Below are 21,454 nucleotides of genomic sequence, written 5' to 3' on the forward strand. Positions count from 1 at the left end.
TTAAATGTCACATCTCCCCTTTCCCGGTTCTTGTCGGCAAGCGAACTTGATTCTGAGCGCGGTGGAAGGATTTACAGTGCTGGCTTAGAGGACTGGCTGCGACCACCCAGTAACCAGGCCACCGCACAGAGAGCCAGCGGACACAGCATCATTTTAATTTCTTCCTGTGATGTGCAAGGCTGAGCCCAGGGCCACATGCGCACTTAGAAAGTGCCTGCCCCTGAGCTTACAGCCCTGAAGCTGGCCGCTTGAGAGATGGAACGTGACTATCTCGTGGCCTTGGACCACTTCCAGATCTCAGAGAAAAGCAAGACCAGCGCTTTGAGAGGTGACTCTGCCGGATGTTCATGCCTCCAAGACGACCAGGCTCAACAGCAACTTCCCTTTTCTTTTCTCGACCCCACAGTGCGCTGACCTACGCTCACTCACTGCCTGGCATCTTCACCGCTCTTAACCAACAACCTACGGCAGCTTCAGGGCTCTCAGACTCTCCAGCTAGGAGGACAGAACCACTTCTGCAGATGTGGTTTGCGTGCAGATAGGAAAGGGTTCTGCCGAGTCTCCTGGGGATGGCAGATTCAGATGGCACCGCATCCCACGACCACCTACACAAGGCCTCAGCTCATGAGAAGAGGACAAGCTGGGGACCAGGGTTCAGCCACCACATGCATAGGTCCTGACAGTTCTCACAAGGACAGCAAGGTTAAAGCTCGCTTCGCAGGGGACTTAAAGACAGACAGCCAATCACAAGGTGATGAAGGAACAAATCCCCCACAGTCTCCACAGATGCCAGCAAGAATGGGGGCCTCAAGGCCTACGCAGAAATCTGCCTCCTGGCCGGGCATTGGTGGTGCACGCCTTTAATTCCAGCACTCGGGAGGCAGAGGCAGGCAGATCTCTGTGAGTTCGAGGCCAGCCTGGTCTACAGAGTGAGTTCTAGAACAGCCTCCAAAGCTACACAGAGAAACCCTGTCTCGAAAATAAAAAAGAAATCTGCCTCCTACCTGAGAGCTTTCAAGATCAAGGAAACAGCTGACTCACTGTCTTGGGTCAGAAAACAGGCAGGTCACCTGCAGCCCTCAGCCTGTGCCTGCCCTCTGGGAAGACACAGCGTCCCGTCCACTCAGGGGCCCTCTGTCCCCAGCAAATGTCGCGAGGGAGCTATCTGGGTCTTCTGGAGCACTACAGCATGACCATCAGACCCCATGGCTCCAGCTCTGTCTCCTGACCTATCGAGGCCCCAGCAGTTTCTCTCAGGGCTCTTTCTGTGGCCCTGCCCAGTGGCCCAAACCCCAGGGTAACAGCTGGAAGGAAATCAAGAGAATGGTGTGGCTTTAGTGCCACAGCATTCCTAACTCCTCCAAGAGTCCAGCAAGGCTCTGTGGTCCCAGCACAGGAAAGCTCCCGAGCTGCTTGGAGCTTTTGAAAAACGTCTTCCTTGCTGCAGTCGCTGCGGGCCAGAGCAGCAAGCACCAGTGCTAAGCGCGCATGACAACCACACCAGACACTGGACAAGGAACCTGATTTGGAGCGGCGCGACCCCCTTACCTGCCGGCAGCGCTGACGACTTAGGGAGCTCGGTTGGGGTGATTTTGCTTGTTCCAGGGCTTAGAAGCTTGACATAATTTGCTGGGAACCAGCCTATCTGGCGCTTTTTCCCTCGAGCCTAAGAAGAAAATAATAATGTTTTATAAAAATGAAAGTCCATCTTTCTCACACAGTCTGACTTGTAATAGTGCCCTACTGTGCAACACTCATACTGAGCGGAGACACAAACTGTCACAGAGATCAAACCCGACTGTGACATTCAAAGTGCGCAGCCATTGGTCCATAGCCTGGAATGTTTCTAAAGGGCATGATTGTGCAGATCACACATTCAGGACATTCTGTGGTGCGGGTAAGTCAGAAAACTAAGGGCTGGAGAGATGGCTCAGGATTCAGAGCCCTGGCTCTTCTAGAAGACCCAGGTTCAATTCCCAGCCCCACCTGGCAGATTACAATTGTCTGTAAATCCGGCTTTTGGGGATCTGACACCTTCTTCTGGCCTCCACGGCACCAGGCACGCAAGCGGTCCACAGATACACATTTAGGCAACACCCATACACATAAAATTAAAACTATTTTTAAAGAGATAGAAAACTAGCTAGCACTTGCTGCTAGCGTCAGGTAATGCAGGCGCTCTGGTTAATGCCGTGAGCGTTCATGTGGAGCTGATTTCGAGATGCCCAAGTTGAGCTTGAAAAGATACTTGGCTGTCCCGGGCTACAGACTAGTTGATGTTAAGCCAAGACTCACTACCACGCTTGCGTTCTTTATGTAGATGGCAGACAACGCACAGCGTCTACAGAACACAGGCGCTCAACTTGATGCTGTTTTGGAAAGCATCAGGCTCATGGATGGCAGCAGGAGTTTCACACTGTCTTAATTTCATAGCATCGTCCACATTCCTACTGCCATTCTCCCCTCTTTATTTCACAGTCTGATTTGACCCAAGATACACCTATGAGCATTTTTACGATATCAGAAAAGGCGTAAGTCATGGAGCTCATGAAGGAAGAGACTGTCCTTGTCCATTCATATTGTCAGGAAAAGAACAGCACACACACACACACACACATACACACACACACACACAGGCATGCACACTCATGAAGAAGGAGACTATCCTTGTCCATTCATATTGTCAGGAAAAGAACAGCACACACACACACACACACACACACACACACACACACACACACACACACACACAGGCATGCACACTCATGAAGAAGGAGACTATCCTTGTCCATTCATACTGTCAGGAAAAGAACAGCACACACACACATGCACTGCACACACGGATGCATGCACACAGACACATACACCTCTCCAGAAGGAAGCTCTGATACAAGTATCTGCCAGGCAGAAGTTGTAGTTCACCAGTTAAGGGTACTGGTGGCTGTTTTGAGGACCCGGGTTCAGTTCCCAGCACCCCTGTGACAGCTATCCACTGTCTGCAATTCCAGTTCAAGAGGATGGCTTCCATGGACATCAGGCACACACATGGTACACAGACATGCATGTAGGCAAAACACCCATCCACATACATGACCGTAACACCTAGCACCCAAATAAAGAGAACACCCATCCACATACATGACTGTAACACCTAGTCCCAAATAGAGAAAACACCCATCCACATACATGACTGTAACACCTAGTCCCAAATAAAGAAAACACCCATCCACATACATGACTGTAACACCTAGTCCCAAATAAAGAGAACATCCATCCACATACATGACTGTGATACCTAGTCCCAAATAGAGAAAACACCCATCCACATACATGACTGTAACACCTAGCCTCCAAATAGAGAAAACACCCATCCACATACATGACTGTAACACCTAGTCCCCAAATAAAGAGAACATCCATCCACATACATGACTGTAACACCTAGTCCCAAATAGAGAAAACACCCATCCACATACATGACTGTAACACCTAGTCCCCAAATAAAGAGAACACCCATCCACATACATGACTGTAACACCTAGTCCCAATAGAGAGAACCGTACACTATCACGCCACACCTCTGCCCTCCCACTCATGTCATTAAGGAGGAGAACCCTGGGCTGGTCCAGACCACAGGTTTCGGCTGGTCACTGGGGTCATGTCCTGGCTCAATGACTACCTCGCCCTGCACTGCAATCCGCTTTTGCTTGGCTACCCCACTGTGTACCTGACTAGTGCACTCCAGTGAGTGCCTAGTCCGTGGCTCCCGGACTCTTCTGCCCTACCGCAAGCTTTCCAGGGATAGGACACTGAACTCCTTGCCATTCTCCACTGTGTCTCCATGCTGAAAGTCTCCATGCAGGGACACATCCAGGACACACAGCACGCCACTTACTTTCCTGCGAGGCCAAAGCCATTCAACACTGCTTTGAGTGACGTGCCCGGGGTGTGAGGACTAAGGCACACACTTCTTTAAGGTGCAGAGCCAGAGACATCCCCGAGTGCGGAAACAGAGAGGTGCCTGGGGAGTCTAGATCACAGCCCAGCACTGACCAGGAAGCACTGAGAGCAGTGCCCAGCACCCGTGGTCAGCCAGAGAGAAGCGCAGTGCTGTTGGTTACCAGAGCCCGCTGGGTAAGTGAGACTGGTGAAGCCGTGAGGAATCAGAGGGGAGGAGTACAGGAGGCACAAGGCCCAGGGTGTGGCTGCCCCCGACAACTCAGGTGAGACTGGGGCGGACACTCTGCTGCAAAGGGAAGGAGAGGTGTGGCGGGGACCCACGGGAACGATGAGGGAAGGAACAGGAGTCAATGTTCTGCACAGGAGGGGACATGTGGACTGGAAGGCCAGGCAGGCAAGACACAGATGCTCAGGGACGGCTGGCTGGACTGAGCAGCCTTCTCTGTATCTATGACGGCCACATTCGAAAGCAGAGTGGGGGCCAGGACTGGGGGCATGAGCCTGCAATCCTAGCATTCGAGGCAGGAACAGAAGACTCACAAGTCCGAGCCCAGCCTGGAATACACAGTGAGACCCTGCCTCAGAAATACGTGGAGGCTGGGAGTGTACTGCATGCTTTAATCCCAGCACCGGGGAGGCACAGGCTGACAGACGCTCGCAAGTTTGAAACCAACCTAGTCTATACAGTGAGCTCCAGGCCAGGCACGGCTACGTGGAGAGACCATGTCTAGGATGAAAAACAGAGAAACGCTGCAGGTCTCGCACACAGAAAGCAGGATGGATTTCTGGGACCTGGGGTTGAATTCCTCAACAAGTACGCTGAGCCTGGCCAGGGCTCTTCGGCCGCCCACCAGACGGCTCCCTGTGTAAGTCTGTCGTCAGCTATACTACAGACTGTGGCTTTTCTTCTGGCCAGGAACGTTTCTTTCCTCACCACAGCGTGGGTCCTCCTTCCTGTCTGGGGAATGGCCCGGCAGCTGTCAGGGAGCTGCGGTAGGCCTTCTTCCTCCCTGAGGAGTCTCCCTCCCTCAGCACTCTGTGGCTGGCCCCCACCCTCCCGTCTCAGACTTATCTGTCTGTCACACCGTCCTGCTCAGAGCCACACAAAAACTGGTTAACGTGATAAGCAGGCTGTGGACAGGTCACGATGGCAGAGTCATTGTGGGCTCATCCTGCAGGGACACTGGCTTCTCACAAAGTTATCAGCTCACAAGTCCTGAGTTACCCAGGAGGCCCCATGCTAGACTCTAAGGGAGAAACACTGTGTGAATCTCTTGTATGCAAAGCCAGACAGCTGCTGGGCGCTCAGCCCCTTGGCAGGCCGAGGAGGAATGCCTATGTGGTGAGCCATGGCCCACCCTCTCCTTCATGAAGAAAGGGAGGGGCGCCAATGGAATAAAGCCAGGTGCAGCCTGCAGTCCCAGACTGGTGTTCACCGAGTGAGGAGGAGATGGCAGGCGGGGGGGGGGGGGGAGGCGTTTTCCGTGTGAGAGTCAGTGCCAGCCTCTTACGTACAGCTGTGTGCACACGTGTATGCTGGCTCCAGGATCCCCCAAGATTCCAAAACACAGGGACGCCAGGCCTCATCCTCTCCAGCAACACTGGAGCACACTCAGCTCCTGGTAAGGAGGACAGTGCACAGAGCATGTGGATGTCGTTTACCAGGATTCACCCCGGCTAAGGCATACTCCAGCTGTCCCACCATTTGTGGGTCCTCTCTACCTGGGTATCTGCGTGTCTTCTAGCCTCCCCTGGCACCCTCTCTGTCATTAGTCTCTGAACCACGATTCCCTGGCTCTCACATCAAAGCTCTCAAAAAATATGTGTGTGTGTGTGTGTGTGTGTGTGTGTGTGTGTGTGTGTGTGTGTGTGTGTGTGTGAGATCAGATCCCCGGGAGCTGAAGTTACAGGCTGTTGCTAGCTGCCCAATGTGGGTACTGGAAACCTATTTCAGGTCTTAATCACTGAGTCATCTCTCTAGTCCCTGAGTCACGGTTCTTTAACCCTGTCCTCATGTAAAGCTCCCCATAGATGTGGTGCCCTCCGGCCATCCTGACTCTCCCTGATGATACACAAGAACAGTATCATTGTGTCTGGAAGTGAGAATTAAAGGAGGCATCTGGAGTGGTGAAATGAGTTTCCACACACACTGGAAACAAAAACAATATAATGAACGGAGGATGTGATCTGCAGGGAGAGACCCGTCATTGTTAGCACATCTTAAAACCCTTCCAACGAAACACAACTTCTGTGTACCAGGCCAGGACACATGAGGGTCTCCATGCAGATCCAGATTTCACTCAAGTTCTCCCTGGCCCCTGCACTCACGATCTGAACTTGGGATGCATGGTCAGATGGTTGCCAGCTCTCAGGACCCAACAGAGACACACAGGAGCCCTCAACACACAGGCGCAGGCTCAAACAACGAGGGCTCTCTGTACTTTGCAGTGCAGCACTGTTGCTTGAGACTTGCATATTCACACTCAGACAGAGGATTTTAAACAAGCAGGGACACTAACTTGCAGTTCTCCTTCCCACCATCCACCTGGGTTCTTTTTTCGGATCAAAATCAGCTGACCAGGAGCCAGGGTGAGTTGTTCAGGACCAGTGGCCGTGTAGGAAGCAATAACCTGGGCAATTTCTGAAAAACAAGGTCAGACATTGCAGTGGACTGTCAGAGTGTGGAGAAGGCGTTCCTAAGAAGACACAGCTGTCTGCAGGTCAGCACCATGGAGACCAGCATACTGGCTGGTTCCCACTCCATGGGGGGCTCTGATCCCCGACACCTGTGACTCGGCCCTTCCCGGGGCCACCTTGCAAATGCGCCCGTCCAAGGGCTCTGCTCCTCTTTCCACTCAGCCTAGCCTTCTGTGGCCCCTCACTGTCTCATGACCTAACAGCTCCCTGCCAGCAAGCCCCACCCTATCTGTCCTACGCTTCCCGTCACAGAGCCTCCCACAGTTACTATGAGCCCAGATGAAGGGCCAAGTCCCTGTTCCTCCTGACCTGTGAATCTAAGGGATGCTCCCTCTGCATGGACACTAATAGGAGAAATTAGATTTTCCTTAGAAACCCACAGGAGCCTGGCTGCAGCTCACTACACATGGCTTAGGACTGTCTGTCACAGCTCTTATTCTAGGAGTGATCCATGAATTTCTCAGGTTTAAATCATGGAACTATGAGTTTAACCTCTTTTTATTCCAAGTTATAAGAGGAACACAGAGTTATGAGAACTTAATTAAAAATAGTAGTTCAGTATAGAACTAAAAAGAGGAAATGGTTCTATAGTTTTCCTGAACCTTAAAGATCCTATGAGAAGACGCCCAGCAGGAGCACAGCCCAGACAGGTGTAGGGGCTGCAGAACAACTGTCTCCCCCTCTACACTCCCCCGCCTGCCATCTCAATGACCTGAACCAGTAGGGAGGGAGGGAGGAAGGAAGGAAGGCAGGAAGGAAGGAAGGAAGGGAGGGAGGGAGGGAGGGAGGAAGGAAGAGAGGGAGGGAGGCAGGGAGGGAGGGAGGAAGGAAGGAAGGAAGGAAGGAAGGAGCAATGAAGAGCAATAAGACAGAAAGAGGGTTGGGGAGGCCCCCGCATCTACTGTCCTGCCCTGTGCAGGGTAGGAACAGGAGCTGTCCCTTTAACAAACCCCTATTACTCTGTCCTGCAATCTGAGGTTGGTGACAACAGGAGGGGCCTGCTTGGTGCTTCAGAAAACCCAGGAAGGCAAAGGGCTTGGAGCCCAGCTCACAGCTAGTCTGGGAGTCTGTGGGGATGAGGATGTTCCTCTGGCATGCCAAGGACGAGGTCTAGAGTCCAAGTTTTTGGTTTGGAAACAGTCCCAATTAGCGTCCTATTTGGCATCAGCAGTTTCTGTGGGCCGGTGATCTGCCCTAGCATTCTGAGGAGCCCCTGTGTCCCCGGGCAGCCTGCCTGAGCACTGCATGTGAACTATCTGGACAATGTTGAAGGGTAGACAGCTCCTAGTAACAGCAGATTCAGCCGTGTGTCCTGACTCAAATCTCCTTTCTGTGACTGCGTGAGCCCAATAGGAGATGAGCGGGCAGCCGCTAGCACAGCAGTGCCTGCTCAGACCTATAATTTCCTAAGGCTATGACAGCAAAGTAGCACCAACGACCTTGGCTGGGGAGACGGCCATACCAACCATGCCATTTCACGGCTGCTTCCTTCTGTCTCACCCTACTATTAATAGAACATGTGGTTTTGCTTAAATAAACTAAAAACTTGGCTTCTGAGGCATGACTCTCATTTTGTACCTCCAATGCTTGCCCGGGGAAAACCACCTTATTCTAAATTAATGAAACCCATCATTAGATGATGTTTGCCGCATCTCTGATGGTCACTGCTGGTACCACTGGGGCTTAGCATGCTATGGGAATGAGCAAGGCTTTCCAAACTCAACAGGATGATGTCCCCAAAGCAGCTGAGCCTGTAGCGCTGTACACATCAACTCCCGACCATCCTGCCCAGGAAAGTCTCCATTCCCCACATTTGCAGCAACAGCCACGCATACACTTCATTAACAAGGATGGGGCTACCCACACACCGTCGGGGAAGATTCCTTTATCTTTAGATTGCTGGCTGTAAGAAACAAAGGTTGGGAGCTCCTATCAAGCACACTCATTGACATTGAAACACAGGCATTGGGGTTTGTAACTTACCAGGCTTTTTTCCTAAACTCCCTGTTTTCCCAGCAGTTCCAGAGCCCTTAAAACAGAGCAAAAGGTCTCATTTGCATGCTGCAGAGTTGATCTCGCAACTTAAAAAAAAAGATGAATGATACAAACCCACCAGAGCCCTTACATCCCTCTTTCCGTTCTGGGGGAGCATGGGAGCACCTGGCAGTATGTCAGGTGACAGAGGTGAGAACAGGCACGTTAAAACAGGTGGCCTTTACTGTAAGAGCAAGCCGAGGGGCTCAGGGTCGGGCCTCACGTGCCTCGGACACACCCTTGTCCAGGGCAAACACAGCAGAAGACCCCGTGGCAGCAGGACTGTGTCCCCTCTCAGCTCACTGCACCTCTCATGGCTGGCCAGGAAGTAGTTCACATGTCAAAGCCAGGAGGCTCCTGAAGAGTCTACCACCCAGACTCACCGCAGCGGAGTGCTGACATCTCACTATATAAATTCATACTGGAATCTGGGAGGATAGACTCCAACCGCCCCCATTCACCTCTCTCTATCCAAAGAGGGGCCCGCTGTCCTGCATGGTGTTTCTACCCAGTTTCACACTGTCGTAGGAGCAAGTCTTTCCCAGCTACTGAGTGTTCCAGAAACAATGAGGGTGAATCCCTCCCGGATAGCCATGGAACTTTGGCCCAGCTGAGTCAGACAGCAGAGACCATGAGAGCCAGGACATGGGCCAGAATGCAATCTGTGTGACAAAGTGCTTTATTGTCAATTAATGCTCCCCCTTGAGTGCCTACCCTTGTAGTAAATGAAGCATTTCATGGCAGTAAAGCCAGGGCTTAATAACCCAAGCCAGTCGCCATAAAGATAGAAAGTGAGCTGTGTTTACGAGGAACACACTCGATCGTTGCTGCTGCTGTATTTCTGGTCACTAAAGTCGAATGACCACCGAAGAGGACTGCTTTGAAATAAGTTTTTACTGTAATTAATGAGTTTTAATTAATGAGCACGATTGGACACTATCAATTGTCCTGCTGTTTTTATACCCTGAGAAATCAAGTAGAGAGTGTCAAGGAAATACAAAGTGAGCTACTTCCCATACACAGGCTCAGGCTCATGGTAATCCCCCTGCTCCACACACTGCCCAGCCACAGGTCAGGGGGATCCAGCGTGTTCCCTCTGAGAAGCCACAGGCAGTGGGGGGTGGGGATGGGGGAGCTGGGGGGCCCGGAAGGGCAGTCCCCAGTCCTGTGGGTCCAGCCCTGTGTCCCCAGAGTGTGCTGTTTCCTTTTAAGTTTGTTGGAAGTTTTGCTCTCACACAGAACTTTGCACTTTTATTGTCTTTTGAATGTATCTGACTTTAAAATCTTAACTGATCCTTATTCCATAGCCAACGATTAAATAACTGACTATGGGAGTAAGAAAACGCCTCACAGGTCAGTTGGCCTTTTAAAGCCAGCACACGCCGTTCCTGTTTAAGGGCTCAGGTGCTTTTGGACAGAAAGCTATAATATATTAAAATACAATGAAGGAAATAGCTTTTACATCTTACATTTATAACGGCTTATTTCATGTTACTTAAATATGTGTCAAGGCTATACCTCCTTGTATACATCTATGGATCCATATACATATACATACACAGAAAACCTAGAGGCAAAATTTGAAGGAATAAAATAAAGATGCAAACCAAATGGTTTTGGGTTTTACCTGTCCCAAAAGGCAACCTCAGTTGAGGAGTTTTCATGTCTGGTGGCAGGAACTGATGCTTCCTAACCCTGAAACGCTATCTGCATAATCTAAGGCCATCTTGCTGGCCCGGAGAAGCATTGGCTTTTCCCTTTCTAGGTCTATGGAGTCAAACTGGCCAGCTGTCTTATGAGGGAGAAATGATTTCTCCTGGCTTCTTTCTGCCAAGTTCTGAAGAGTGGGCAGACTTACAAGAACACTCAGCATTTACAAGCCGCTCCCAATACCACAGCAAGCATAGACCCCAAACAATGGTAACTCAGTTTTTTTGAAGCACAAGGAACTGTTGCTGAGGTAAGAGGGTCAGTGGCAAGTGCATTATAGCAGCCACAGGCCCATCCTCACCAGAGTCACTGGGAACACGGGGCCTGCAGAAGAAGCCGCTGTGACTCTGTCTGGCATTTGAATGACAGTGAGGATCTTGTCCACTCACATATTCTCAATGATGCTACAGGTTCTGCTAGCTCCTCTCTCTTAGTGCCCAGGAGATGTGAAAACAACTATGGCTTTATAGTCCTTAACAACAACCACCACCCTAAGATTCACTCCTGCTGGCTTGTTTCTATGCGTCTGTTAAACAGCTGTAATTATTTACCATGAAGCTCCCTTAACTTGAACTTGGCCACGATAAAACCCCCAACCCCCAACCATTTCATTAATTTTGCCCCAACTCAAGACCACATTGTATGCAACCAGATAACGAAGGAGTCATTTCCACCTGATAAGGACAGCGGCATTGCCCAAAACCTACCAACCCCAACCTCTTGGAACTTTAGCCTTTCTACTGTGAGACAAAACACAGGTTTGAACCAGAACACCTTCATTGACACAGACAAAGGATCGCTCACTGTGAGCATCTAAAAACCAGTGGCCAAGAAGAACCAGCCAAGCATGTTTACTCAAAAACAAATTGGTTACACATAGGAGTACACTTCACACTGACCATTGGAACTGGGTGGGTGATGAAGAAAGCCCCCCTCCCCGCCCCCGCCTCAACTTAATTCTGGAGTTCTGCGTGAAGGGAGCCAGAGCTTGCCCCACAGTACCAAAGGACACTGTCAGACAGCTGCAGGACTCTAGGTGCTATTGCAATCCAGAATTCAGTAGAACCCAACACAGTGTTCCGCTGTCAAACATCAACTCCCCGCCAAGGGAACCACCACACAGGGAGAGGGAGAGGAAACAGTTAATGTGGGTTTACCTCTGCATCTTTAAGCCTCACATAGTTAGAAGGGAAGACTCCGGACTTGTCGCCCACCGTGCCCGTCCACCAGTCACCATCTTTCTTGGTAACCAAAATCAGATCCCCTTGCTGAAAGGTTAGATCTCCTTGCTCAGAACTCTCGTAAGTGTACATGGCAATAAACTCTGGAGAGATATCGAGACACGGAGAGAGCTTGATTGTTTAAAGACATCCCAGACAGCTTTGCAAAAGTAAGTTTATGATTCAGGAGGAGATCCAGTCAAGAAACAACCGGCCACAGGTTAAGACACAGCACTGTACCATCCCCGGGATCCATGGTGCCCACTGCACATACAGAGGATGTGGCGTATGCGGAGAGGGACTGCTGGGAGGATCCAGGCAAAGGAACACAAACCAAGGGCCCTGCGCATCTGACAGGACGCCAAGCCTGGTCTATGCTTTAGTTACATGCATCGCCTCTCTAAATGAAAAAGGGTTCCACTTTTAGCTCGGGTTAACATTGAGAGCGTGCCCACTTTGTGCTTTCTATGTACAGGTAGGATGTACTCACGTGCAGGCTTTTGGTGTACAAATATCTGTTATTTCAGTTTTGAGGGGGCATGTGACAGTTTTAGAAGCCTTTCAGATACAGTTCATCCTTTATGTCAATCAAACGACAGCCCTTTCACCATTTAAGTGTCCAAGTGAACACCTGAGGTTTACAGTGCCATGCATACAAAAGGTAGCGGGCTGTTTAAGGATACAGCAGGAGGTGTTTCGTTATGGCCAGACATCTGCTTGTCACTCAAGCTGCGTGAGCAGGTGCAGGCATTAATAGCAAAAGTAACATCTCCCTAACCCAAGAAAATATCCAATCATTTCTAACACGCTTGTTAGAAATTACTACTCGTGTGATTGAGTCTCAAGAAGGAAGAGCTGGCATTCTCTAGGGACTCCGTTGGAGAGGAGTGTTTGCCACAGGAGCATCTCCCTGTAACTCTAGAACTCCGCTTTGCTACGAACTGACCCTGAGGCTCAGGACAAAGTCATCGTCAAGATGGCTGGATACCAACCCTACACACTGAGTACAGAAAGAGACACATGTTTATTTCTATATTTTATCCACTCTGCCCTAGATCTTTATACATTTTTAAAAAGTAATAAAAGCCAAGCCTTTTGTAAAGCTTACTGTCAGGACAGACTGGATCGTTGCACTGTAACAAATCTTGCATGAGACCTACCCTTCAAAGCAGAGTGCGAGGTTGGCTAGCAGCTAGAACTCTGCTATAGAGAGCTCCACTGGCCATTCCCACCTATTCTGTATGCGGCTGTGTGTGGAGGTCAGATGACAAGGTGTGGAGTTGGTTCTCTCCCTCCGCAGTATGGACTTTGGGAATCACACTCAGGCTGGCAGGCTTGGCTGCTAGCCCGTTACCAGCTAAATCATCTCACTAGACCTCCCCTGGCTAATGTGAAAAGCTTTGTCCTAATGAAAACTGAAATAAGTACACAGAACCCCTAAAGTCTGAGCTAAATGGCTATCCCTAACTACAAGAGGTCTCCTTCAAATGCAGGTGACAAGTGGAGACCTGTGCTGAAGCCAGCACTGACTGCTAGACCCACAGCTGATACAAGGTCACCCAGATGTCCTTGGGAAAACAAGACTGTGACTTTGGGCCTCCATTCTGGAAACATGAAGCTCCACAGTTAACACTGAGAAACAAAAGCTCGCCCGGAGAGCGAAGCTCCCAGCGCATTCTCCCCTCACTCCATACTTCTCAGTACTCTGGACGCTGACTGGTCCCGTCTGCCCCCTTTTACCCCTTGCTCCCACCCAGCCCCTGCGGACAGGATTCTGGGCATTTTATACACTTCCCGGATTACTCAACACATAAATCACCTTCTTTGGATCCCTTTAAAATTTTGGAGTGTCCTTCACGATGTTTAAGAAACCCGGAATGAGTGCAACCCTGTCTGCAGGGGCTGCAGGGGCTGCAGGCTTCGCATGGCCTGCCCCACCCTGCACACGTCTGCGGGAAAGCCAGGCTCTACTTAAAAGAGGGGCACAGGCCTGTCCCAAACACTACCCCCATCTATCCAAATGGGTAATCTATTTCAATCTACTTCACAGCTTAAATAAGATGATGTTTAATGTATTATTAAGAGGCTTGTTAATCTGTAAATAGCCTTTCTCAGGATTTCCAACGCCAATATCCTCCTACAAGCTCTCCTGCCACGAGGCCTGCAATCTTTTCCTGGTTTTTCTAATGCCCAAACTCATTTCAAAACAGACAGACGGCTTCTAAGATGGGAATCTGCCCCTAATCTGCTGCCTAACTTTAAGAGTGAGAGTGGGCGCTGTGGCCTGCTAAGATGGACTGTTGCAGCCTCGAACATGATCGAGTGTTGCAGCCTGGAACATGCTCCTTGCACACTACTGTCTGATGAGAACACTCACTGCTCTGAGTGGCTCGACGGTAAGCAGAGCCTTGGGGACAAACAGAAAGGACATTTCCGGCCTTCATTCTCACAGCTTTATACATCTTAACTCATAACCCTGTAATAATTTCCCCCGAACAGGGTGGCGCATGCCCACTTCACAGATGAAGTTGAGGCACGACTGAAATCATGTAGTTGCTATGAGAGAGCCAGAATATGACGTCTCCCTGTCTAGTCAGACCTGTTGACATGTAATACACTTGAGTTTTGGCTGTTGTTGTTCTGTTTTGGGGAAGAGGAAGAGCTTTTAATTAGGCTGAAAGCATGTTATATCAAAAAAGAGGTTTTAGCCTTGTTCTACTAGTGCTAAAATAATTATTAAGGAAATGTGAATGTGTAACGATGATTATTCTAATAGAGTTCACATAATAATAAATATATATTCATAAAAAATAAATAATAATAGTTATGTGGAAAATTTGGAATTTTTAAAGTGGCGATAAGGTTTTATGACTATGCCTGTAAACTAAACAACCGTTATTTTGAAAAGTCTCCTTAAGAATGGACTCGTGCTCCTGGGAGTCGGAACTAGCATGAAGCCTTCATCTATGCAGCCTCTGCTGAAGCAATCATCCCAAGACCTCTGTTTTCCACTGGCAAAGTTTCTAAGGGACAACAATTTTATCACAGCGCACGAAGCACACTCTGTCATCACAGATGTGTTCCAGACACCTGTGAAAAGATCGCCACATACTTCCATCAACATCTGTAACTACAGAACCTGCTCACCGCCACACAGACGCTTAACTCGGGTGGCCCGGGCCAGCGGCTACCAGGTAATGACTGTGGTGAGCATGGAAGAGACCAGGGAGGCCTTGGTTATGTAGACTTGGGTCATTTTTAAAACTTTAAAATCATACCTCCTTCTCCAGTCTGGCATATAATATCTAGGACTATGCCATATAACACAGATCAGAGGGGAAAGCAATGAACTGTCTGTGTAATAAATACTGAGAACGAATGTTTCAGGCCTATATAACCTGGCTTGGTCATTCACACAGGGCACAGAGATCTGGCTTGGCTGGGGTGTACCCATAGCACCCACGGTGTCCTGAGAGCCTCGCTGGACTGTGCGGTCAGTTTTAAAGCAATACAGTTATGGGTGTCAATGAGACAAGGGGATCACATGGGAAGCAAGGCCATGAGTGACACATGCTCAGAACTTGACCCTCAGTGAATGCAGTGGGCTTCTCTCTGCCAGACATCGTTAGAGAAACCAGTTTGGGATGGCCAGTACCCCAGGCACTGTTTTGAAAGCACTTCACAGAGTAGTTTATGTAAAGAGCTCAGCCTCCACTTTATCTCAGAGCTCAGGAGGCAGGACAGAAATATCCGGCCTATGTAAAAGTGAATCCAGTCATTATGGTCAGTTTTCTTTTTGGTTTTTCGAGACAGGGTTTCTCTGTATTGTTTTGGAGGCTGTCCTGGAACTCGCTCTGTAGACCAGGCTGGTCTCTAACTCACAGAGATCCGCATGACTCTGCCTCCCGAGTGCTGGGATTAAAGGCGTGTGCCACCACCGCCCGGCTACTATGGTCATTTTTATGGTCATTTACGGTCTGCACCGAGTACCGTGCCCAGCCTCCTAAAGAGAGCTGACACACCCCGTCCTCACCTTCTCCAGGAACGGCTGGCTTGGCTGCCGGGGAAGCCACTCTCTTTAGGCTAGCAGGACTTTCAGTAGGGCCTGTATCGATGCTGTAAGAAGGGAAGAAGAGCATTTTAACTCTCACCTGAGAAAACCAAATGATACTGCCTTTCTCTTCGAAAGCTACAAAACAAAAACAAAACCAAAACAAAAACCCACAGCTGCAGCGGTCATAAGTAGCCGGGTTAGGACACAGTGAGAGAGAGCCCCAGAGGAGCTCACACCGCTGCTCCCCACTCTCTACACTGCACACACAAATTCAATGCCAGTCTCTTTATCACCCACTAGCAGATGCCATGGGGTATTTCTGCTGGTGGCATCCTCTTACAACTTCCCAGCTGGATTTGGACATACTTACATGGTGGAATAATCCATTACAACCTTATGAGTTCTACGCCACATGCAGACACTAATGAACAAAGCCATTCATTCATTCTTCCAATCACTTCCCCGAATGCCTTGATCCTAAGTGTCTGCACGCATTTGGCACTGTACTGGGCACCAGGCATCCAGAGTCATAATTCCCAATAGGTGTGGGATTCTTAGACTAGTCAACAAAGAACATAGCGCACAGGCTTCCCTTTGCAAAACGATGCTCAGGAGAACGGGATCCCTTTCTGTCTTACACACACACACACACACACACACACACACACACACACACACACACACACACACACACACACTTCATCCTGTAGCTCCCGCCAGTGAATCCAACCAGCACAGACAAGGATTTCTAATACCGTCTCCATCTAATAGAAGCAGACAATAATACAGTACCTTGTAGCTTTCCTGACGGGCCCTGAAATGAGTTTCACGTAAGACTTGGGGAACCAGCCCTTGTGACCTTGAACTTCTCCAAACCACCACATGTCTTGCTGTTCCAGAACGGTGATGACGTCGTTTTTGTTGAAGTTTAAGTGGTTGTCTTTCTTGGCTCTCCAGGGGTACAGGGCTTGTGCTTGTAGGCCTTCTACCTTTTCACCCTTGGGTGGGACGACATAAAGGACCTGTGGTCACACCGTGGCTTTTACTCAACCAAGACAGGTGTGCACATGACATGCACATGGCCACAAAGACACTGCCTCTGCCTGGCAGGAGAGCTGGGCGCCTCGTGGCTTCTCCCCAATTGTTCATTTTAAACAGGAGAAAAAAAAAAATCTGGCGGCCACTCCCAGAGCCCCGCCCAGCCAGCCTTACTTCTTCAGTTATATTCCATGTAACGGGGCAGACACTTCAGGAGCTGAATGGTACTTCAGTTTGGGTGGATATATGAAAAACAGGCCACACACTGGACTGTGCTTGTTTTTTTCCCATAATTCTAGACATTGTGGGACTATAAGGGTTAAGAAAACATCGCTTCTGCTCTCTCCACATACCTGGGAATCAGCATTTTATTAACCCTAAAGTGCTATAAGAATGTCCCCTAGTAACAGGAACTCGGTGTACAAGAAGAGATAGAAACAGCAAAATCCATCCGGAGGAGGGGAGTACACCACTCAAAAGTTCTCCCGCTTCTCTGTGGGACCAGAGCCTGCCTTGGGGCACCTGGGACAGATCCACAGGGAGGGGGGGGGTGAGAAGGGTTTGAGGGCTGCTGCCACAGAGGCGGGCCCAGGCCAAAGGACAGCACAGGCAAGGCCTCAAGGCGACCTGCTGAGCACTGCAAGCCGACCAGGGGAGGACTCAGCCCCCGTGCTGGGGTTAGCCTGCACTCGTGGAGGGGCGGGGCAGGAGACGAGGCTGCAAAGGCAGTGAGGCCCTTACTGTCGACCTGAAAATCCTCACGGTGACCTAAAGAACTAAGACAAGTCCCACTTCCATCATCCGAGTAGACGGAGGAGGAGTGAGCGTTAACGCACGAGGAGAGTTGGTCCAGATCCTCTGCGCTTGACCGGGGTGATTTTTATTTCTCAGTAAAGACCCCACTGGACGAAACAGGAAACTTACAACTGGTCGGTGGCTTCCATGAGTGTGTAGTGACCTCTGACCCCTGCTCTGCATGGATTCTTACACCCCCACGTCTACACATCCTTTCCTCCATTTTAGTCCCAAGAGCACTGCTCTCCCCCGGTTGCGCTCTTCTGCTAGCTGACTCAGTCCCTCTGCCCTCTCTAGTCCTCTCAGCTACGCCATGGACTTGCAGGCCAGAGTGGGAGGGAAGCTGTCTGCTCTGTGCGTTTACAAAGGTCTGGGACGTCTCCCTTGACACTCCTTCCCTGTATGTCAGGCTCTGAACCAGCCCGAGGTCAGACGAGACTGTGACACGGAGGCTGAGTCCCAGGTCTGACACTTACTGATTCTGTGACACTTGGGTAAGTGATAGATTTCTCCAAGCCTCAGTTTCCACACCTGCCAAGGAGATGGCACTCTTCTGGAGGCTGGTACGATGTTCAGAAAGGCCTGTGCACAGCCTTCGCTGCAACTGTGACAGGTCAGGAGGCTGTGGCACCGTGGTCCCTAGTCCCAAGCCGGGCAGTGCCTCTAGCGAATGGTGACTTCAGTTTCCAGGGAACTCCTGCTCTTCCGGGTCCTAGTCTCCGCAGGGCCTCTCCACTGCACAGGCCCTCACTTCCGCTGACTGACGGGGTCAGGCCATGTGATCGCTGCTCTACTCCTCGCAAACAGCAGAGTTCTCGTGACTCAACTTCCTCTTCCCTCAGCGCACTCTGGATGATGTTCCCTTTCCTTCGGTCACCAAGAGGTCGACTCTACCTATCCATGCTGGTCTCTTCTCCATCCTGAGCGTTCTCTGGTAGCACGACCACCTCCGTCCTCCCGAGTTCTAGAGCTCACTCTTGTCCCCACAGTTGTTACTCACGCTTCACGGGACCACAGCAGCTCCTTGGTCACTGAGCACTGACGGGATCTGCTTCAGTGCCGGGTGTGGGCAGGAGCAACGGACCGCGGTGCAGCCCGCTCGGGCACTTGCCGTTTTCTCCCTGAGGCCTCCACTCCCGTGGATTTCACTATGCTCGCTACATACATCACGGCTCGCACCCTCCTGCTCCTTGCGGAGCCACGTTCCGCCAGTGCGCCAGACAGCGAGAGTCGGGTGCCTGACTCCCACCACCTGGCACTGGACTCTTCTCTCCTCCCTCATCTGGCTCAGTTCTTTCCCTCTGGCCCAACCCTGCTCTGTTTTCCGTTTCCGTGGCTTGGACAAGGAGACTCAGCAGGGCCTAGACTTCCACGCAAGCCCTCGAGAGCACAGCAGCTTCGCAGCTCTGGTCTTCTTGGACACCGCTCCCCTATGGGTCTGGCCCGCGTCTCCTCCAATTTAAGCGTCTCCAGGACAGAAAACCCCCGCAATCTCCAGGGGCCTCCCAGGTGGGCACTGGCTGTGTGACTGACCCCATTCTTTCATGGTTACTACAGTAACCTAAAGGGGAAGGTTACGAAAACCCCCATGCTTTCAGAAACACTGTGCCTCAGCAGGGCCTCCCATTGGCCTGAAGTTGAGCTGCCTTTTTCAGTAGGGACCAAGGGGTTAGGCAGCCAAATGGGCTGACTCAGTTTTCGTTACGCACACCCTGACTCTATGCATGGCAGTTTCGATACCTTTTTAATGACCAGCATTGCAGCTCTGATGCCGCTTTTTCTTTCAGTGAAGCTTCTCAGACACAGGCAGAACAGTTTGCACCCTTGGAACACTGAGGTTTACACTAAGTCTCGGGGTTCTGAACTAGGTCCAGGCAGCCAGCCCGGCTCATAGGGGGAGCCTGCACCGCCGGCACTGCTGGTGTAAAGACACTAGTTGCAGAGTACTCTCAGTCTGCACGCCCTCCCCCGCTGCCCCTACCTGGCCCAGGACGGGAGATGGGGAGGAGCCGGTGACTGTGGCTGGTGTAAAGGCGGATCTCTGCCTTAACTGGCCAGCGCCGGGTACTGTGAGAGAAGGCTGAGCTGCCCAGGCATCCCAGGTATCCGCTTCTGGTTTCTCACTCGTGCTGGCGGGCCACCTACAAGGAGAAGCGCAGGTCACCAGCAGTAAGCACCTGTCTAGTGTCCTGACATTAGGACACCCACCCCCACAAGGAGGGCACCCTCGGAACAGAAACTGACGATATTTATGCCAGCCTCTCTAGTTGAGGAGACAGGACGATAAAGAATGCTGGGCTCAGGCTTGGCTCCGCTACACACACTAACAGCGTCCCTGCAGGCCTTCTCTAGAACACCTGACAGTCTGGGTTCGCTGTGAGGGTCGCCTGGAAACACCCACAAGTGCTGAGATGTCTGTGACGGCCGCAGCTGAGTAAGAAGGGGGTAAGCGCCGCACACGGAGACACTGCAGCTCGGCAGCCAGGAAGTCTCAGCCCGTGTGTCCCACAGCAAACGCCTGGATGCCGCAGTAACCACAAGAGGCAGCACACCTAGAAGGCTAGGTGTCCTATCTCAGGACAGTCCCAGTTTTGTGCTTTTAAGGTGAGCTCACGTGTTTGCGAGTAGAGCTGAATGTGATGTGCTGTTTATATCTTTATCAGACCTATAAGCCAATTTGAAAATCAAAACAGCCCCCACCCACCCACCTCAGACTGTCCATCTTGATGCTTTAGTTTGGAAAGATGCGTTTGTGGACATCGGGAGACTCGTACACCCCAGAGCTCTTAAGGGAGAGGCAGTGAACTAGCTCACAGAAGAAAACCACCACCACCACCACCACCACCACCACCATGATATTAGAGTTGGGACTAGAGCTGCCTCGCACGCAGAAAGCCCCAGAACCCGGTCCCCAGCACCACACACGGCAGGCGTGGTAGAGCACTTGGGAGGTGGAGGCCTTGGTAGATGCTCAAGATCATGTGATGGGCTTGAGGTTAGTTCTGGCTATTTGAGACCCTGCCTCAACAAACAACCACGGTACCAATCTATATCTTAACTGGAGCTTCGTTTTGCAAAGTCAAGAGCTTTTCAAGCAAGACCAAACAGCAGGGCTGGTTTGGCTTAGGGACAGCAGGGCTGGTTTGGCTTAGGGGCAGGCCAGCAGAAGGCTGCTTCTTAAGCAGGGTGCTGAGGGCATTCTTCAGCACCGTCAACCTTTATCTCCCAATGTGCGTGAGGAAACCTGTGATTCTTCCTGTCACCACTCTCCTTGTCCTCTGTTTGTTCCATCTGAGCCTCCCCTAAAAATATGCCTTGGCTTCAGGGTTGTGTCTTCTAAAAGGCTACTCAGCTTGAAAAGAGACGTAAAGCCCTTCCTTCTCGGACTGGCTGCACATTAGCTGGGGATGCCTTTGGATAACTGCACACGGAGGCCGTGCACCTACAAAAGGAGGTCTAGGCTTCACCTATCATTTGAAACCTCTGCTTCCATGCTGTTTGCCGAATGCTACTTCCTGATGACAGGGGCATCTCCCCTTCTCTACACTGCCCGTTTGCTCGAGGTTAGCAACAGCAGAAATTGTCCACAGAAACTGCCTTCTGTCTTACTCCAAGCCACCTGACTGCTTGCAGTTTTTGTTCCCTGCTAACAAAATCATGTCATTTCCCAGCCTGCAGGAAATAACTGAAAACTGCTGACTGACACAACCGTCAGCACAGATTACTAGGAAGTTGCATTTCTTCCTCCAAAATGAAAGACACAGATAAATATAGACGGCTTTCTTTTGTACCCTGGTAAACTGCCGTTTGGCAATGGTATTATTAAATCTAGTTTGGCAGTCATGGACCTCAACTTGTCAGTAGGCCAGCCAGAGGAAGGGGTCATTAACGAGTGCTGTCTCCCTTTCAAAGATGAACAACTCGAGACTCTACAAGCCAGAAGAAG

General features: G+C 50.7%; 1 protein-coding gene across 6 annotated transcripts in view; it reads right to left on the minus strand.

Moving 5' to 3' along the window:
- Itsn1 (intersectin 1) overlaps positions 1-21,454 on the minus strand; it is a 174,814-nt gene that overhangs the window by 37,519 nt on the left and 115,841 nt on the right. For 4 of the 6 annotated variants that reach the window (XR_005878825.1, XM_040750476.1, XM_040750475.1 and 1 more), the window contains 7 exons: positions 19,490-19,649; positions 16,468-16,673; positions 15,655-15,737; positions 11,559-11,725; positions 8,641-8,686; positions 6,480-6,601; positions 1,549-1,666 (listed from right to left, as the gene is read on the minus strand). Coding sequence is in view for 5 of the 6 variants with exons in the window: in XM_040750476.1 (XP_040606410.1) it covers positions 1,549-1,666; positions 6,480-6,601; positions 8,641-8,686; positions 11,559-11,725; positions 15,655-15,737; positions 16,468-16,673; positions 19,490-19,649 (902 nt within the window). In the remaining variant the exon portion in view is untranslated. Of the gene's footprint in view, positions 1-1,548; positions 1,667-6,479; positions 6,602-8,640; positions 8,687-11,558; positions 11,726-15,654; positions 15,738-16,467; positions 16,674-19,489; positions 19,650-21,454 lie in introns of those variants that run through there. The other 2 variants (XM_040750478.1, XM_040750479.1) reach the window with 1 other exon arrangement.

The sequence above is a fragment of the Mesocricetus auratus genome, unplaced genomic scaffold, assembly GCF_017639785.1.
Source record: "Mesocricetus auratus isolate SY011 unplaced genomic scaffold, BCM_Maur_2.0 Super-Scaffold_100008, whole genome shotgun sequence".
NCBI classification, from domain to species: Eukaryota; Metazoa; Chordata; class Mammalia; order Rodentia; family Cricetidae; genus Mesocricetus; species Mesocricetus auratus.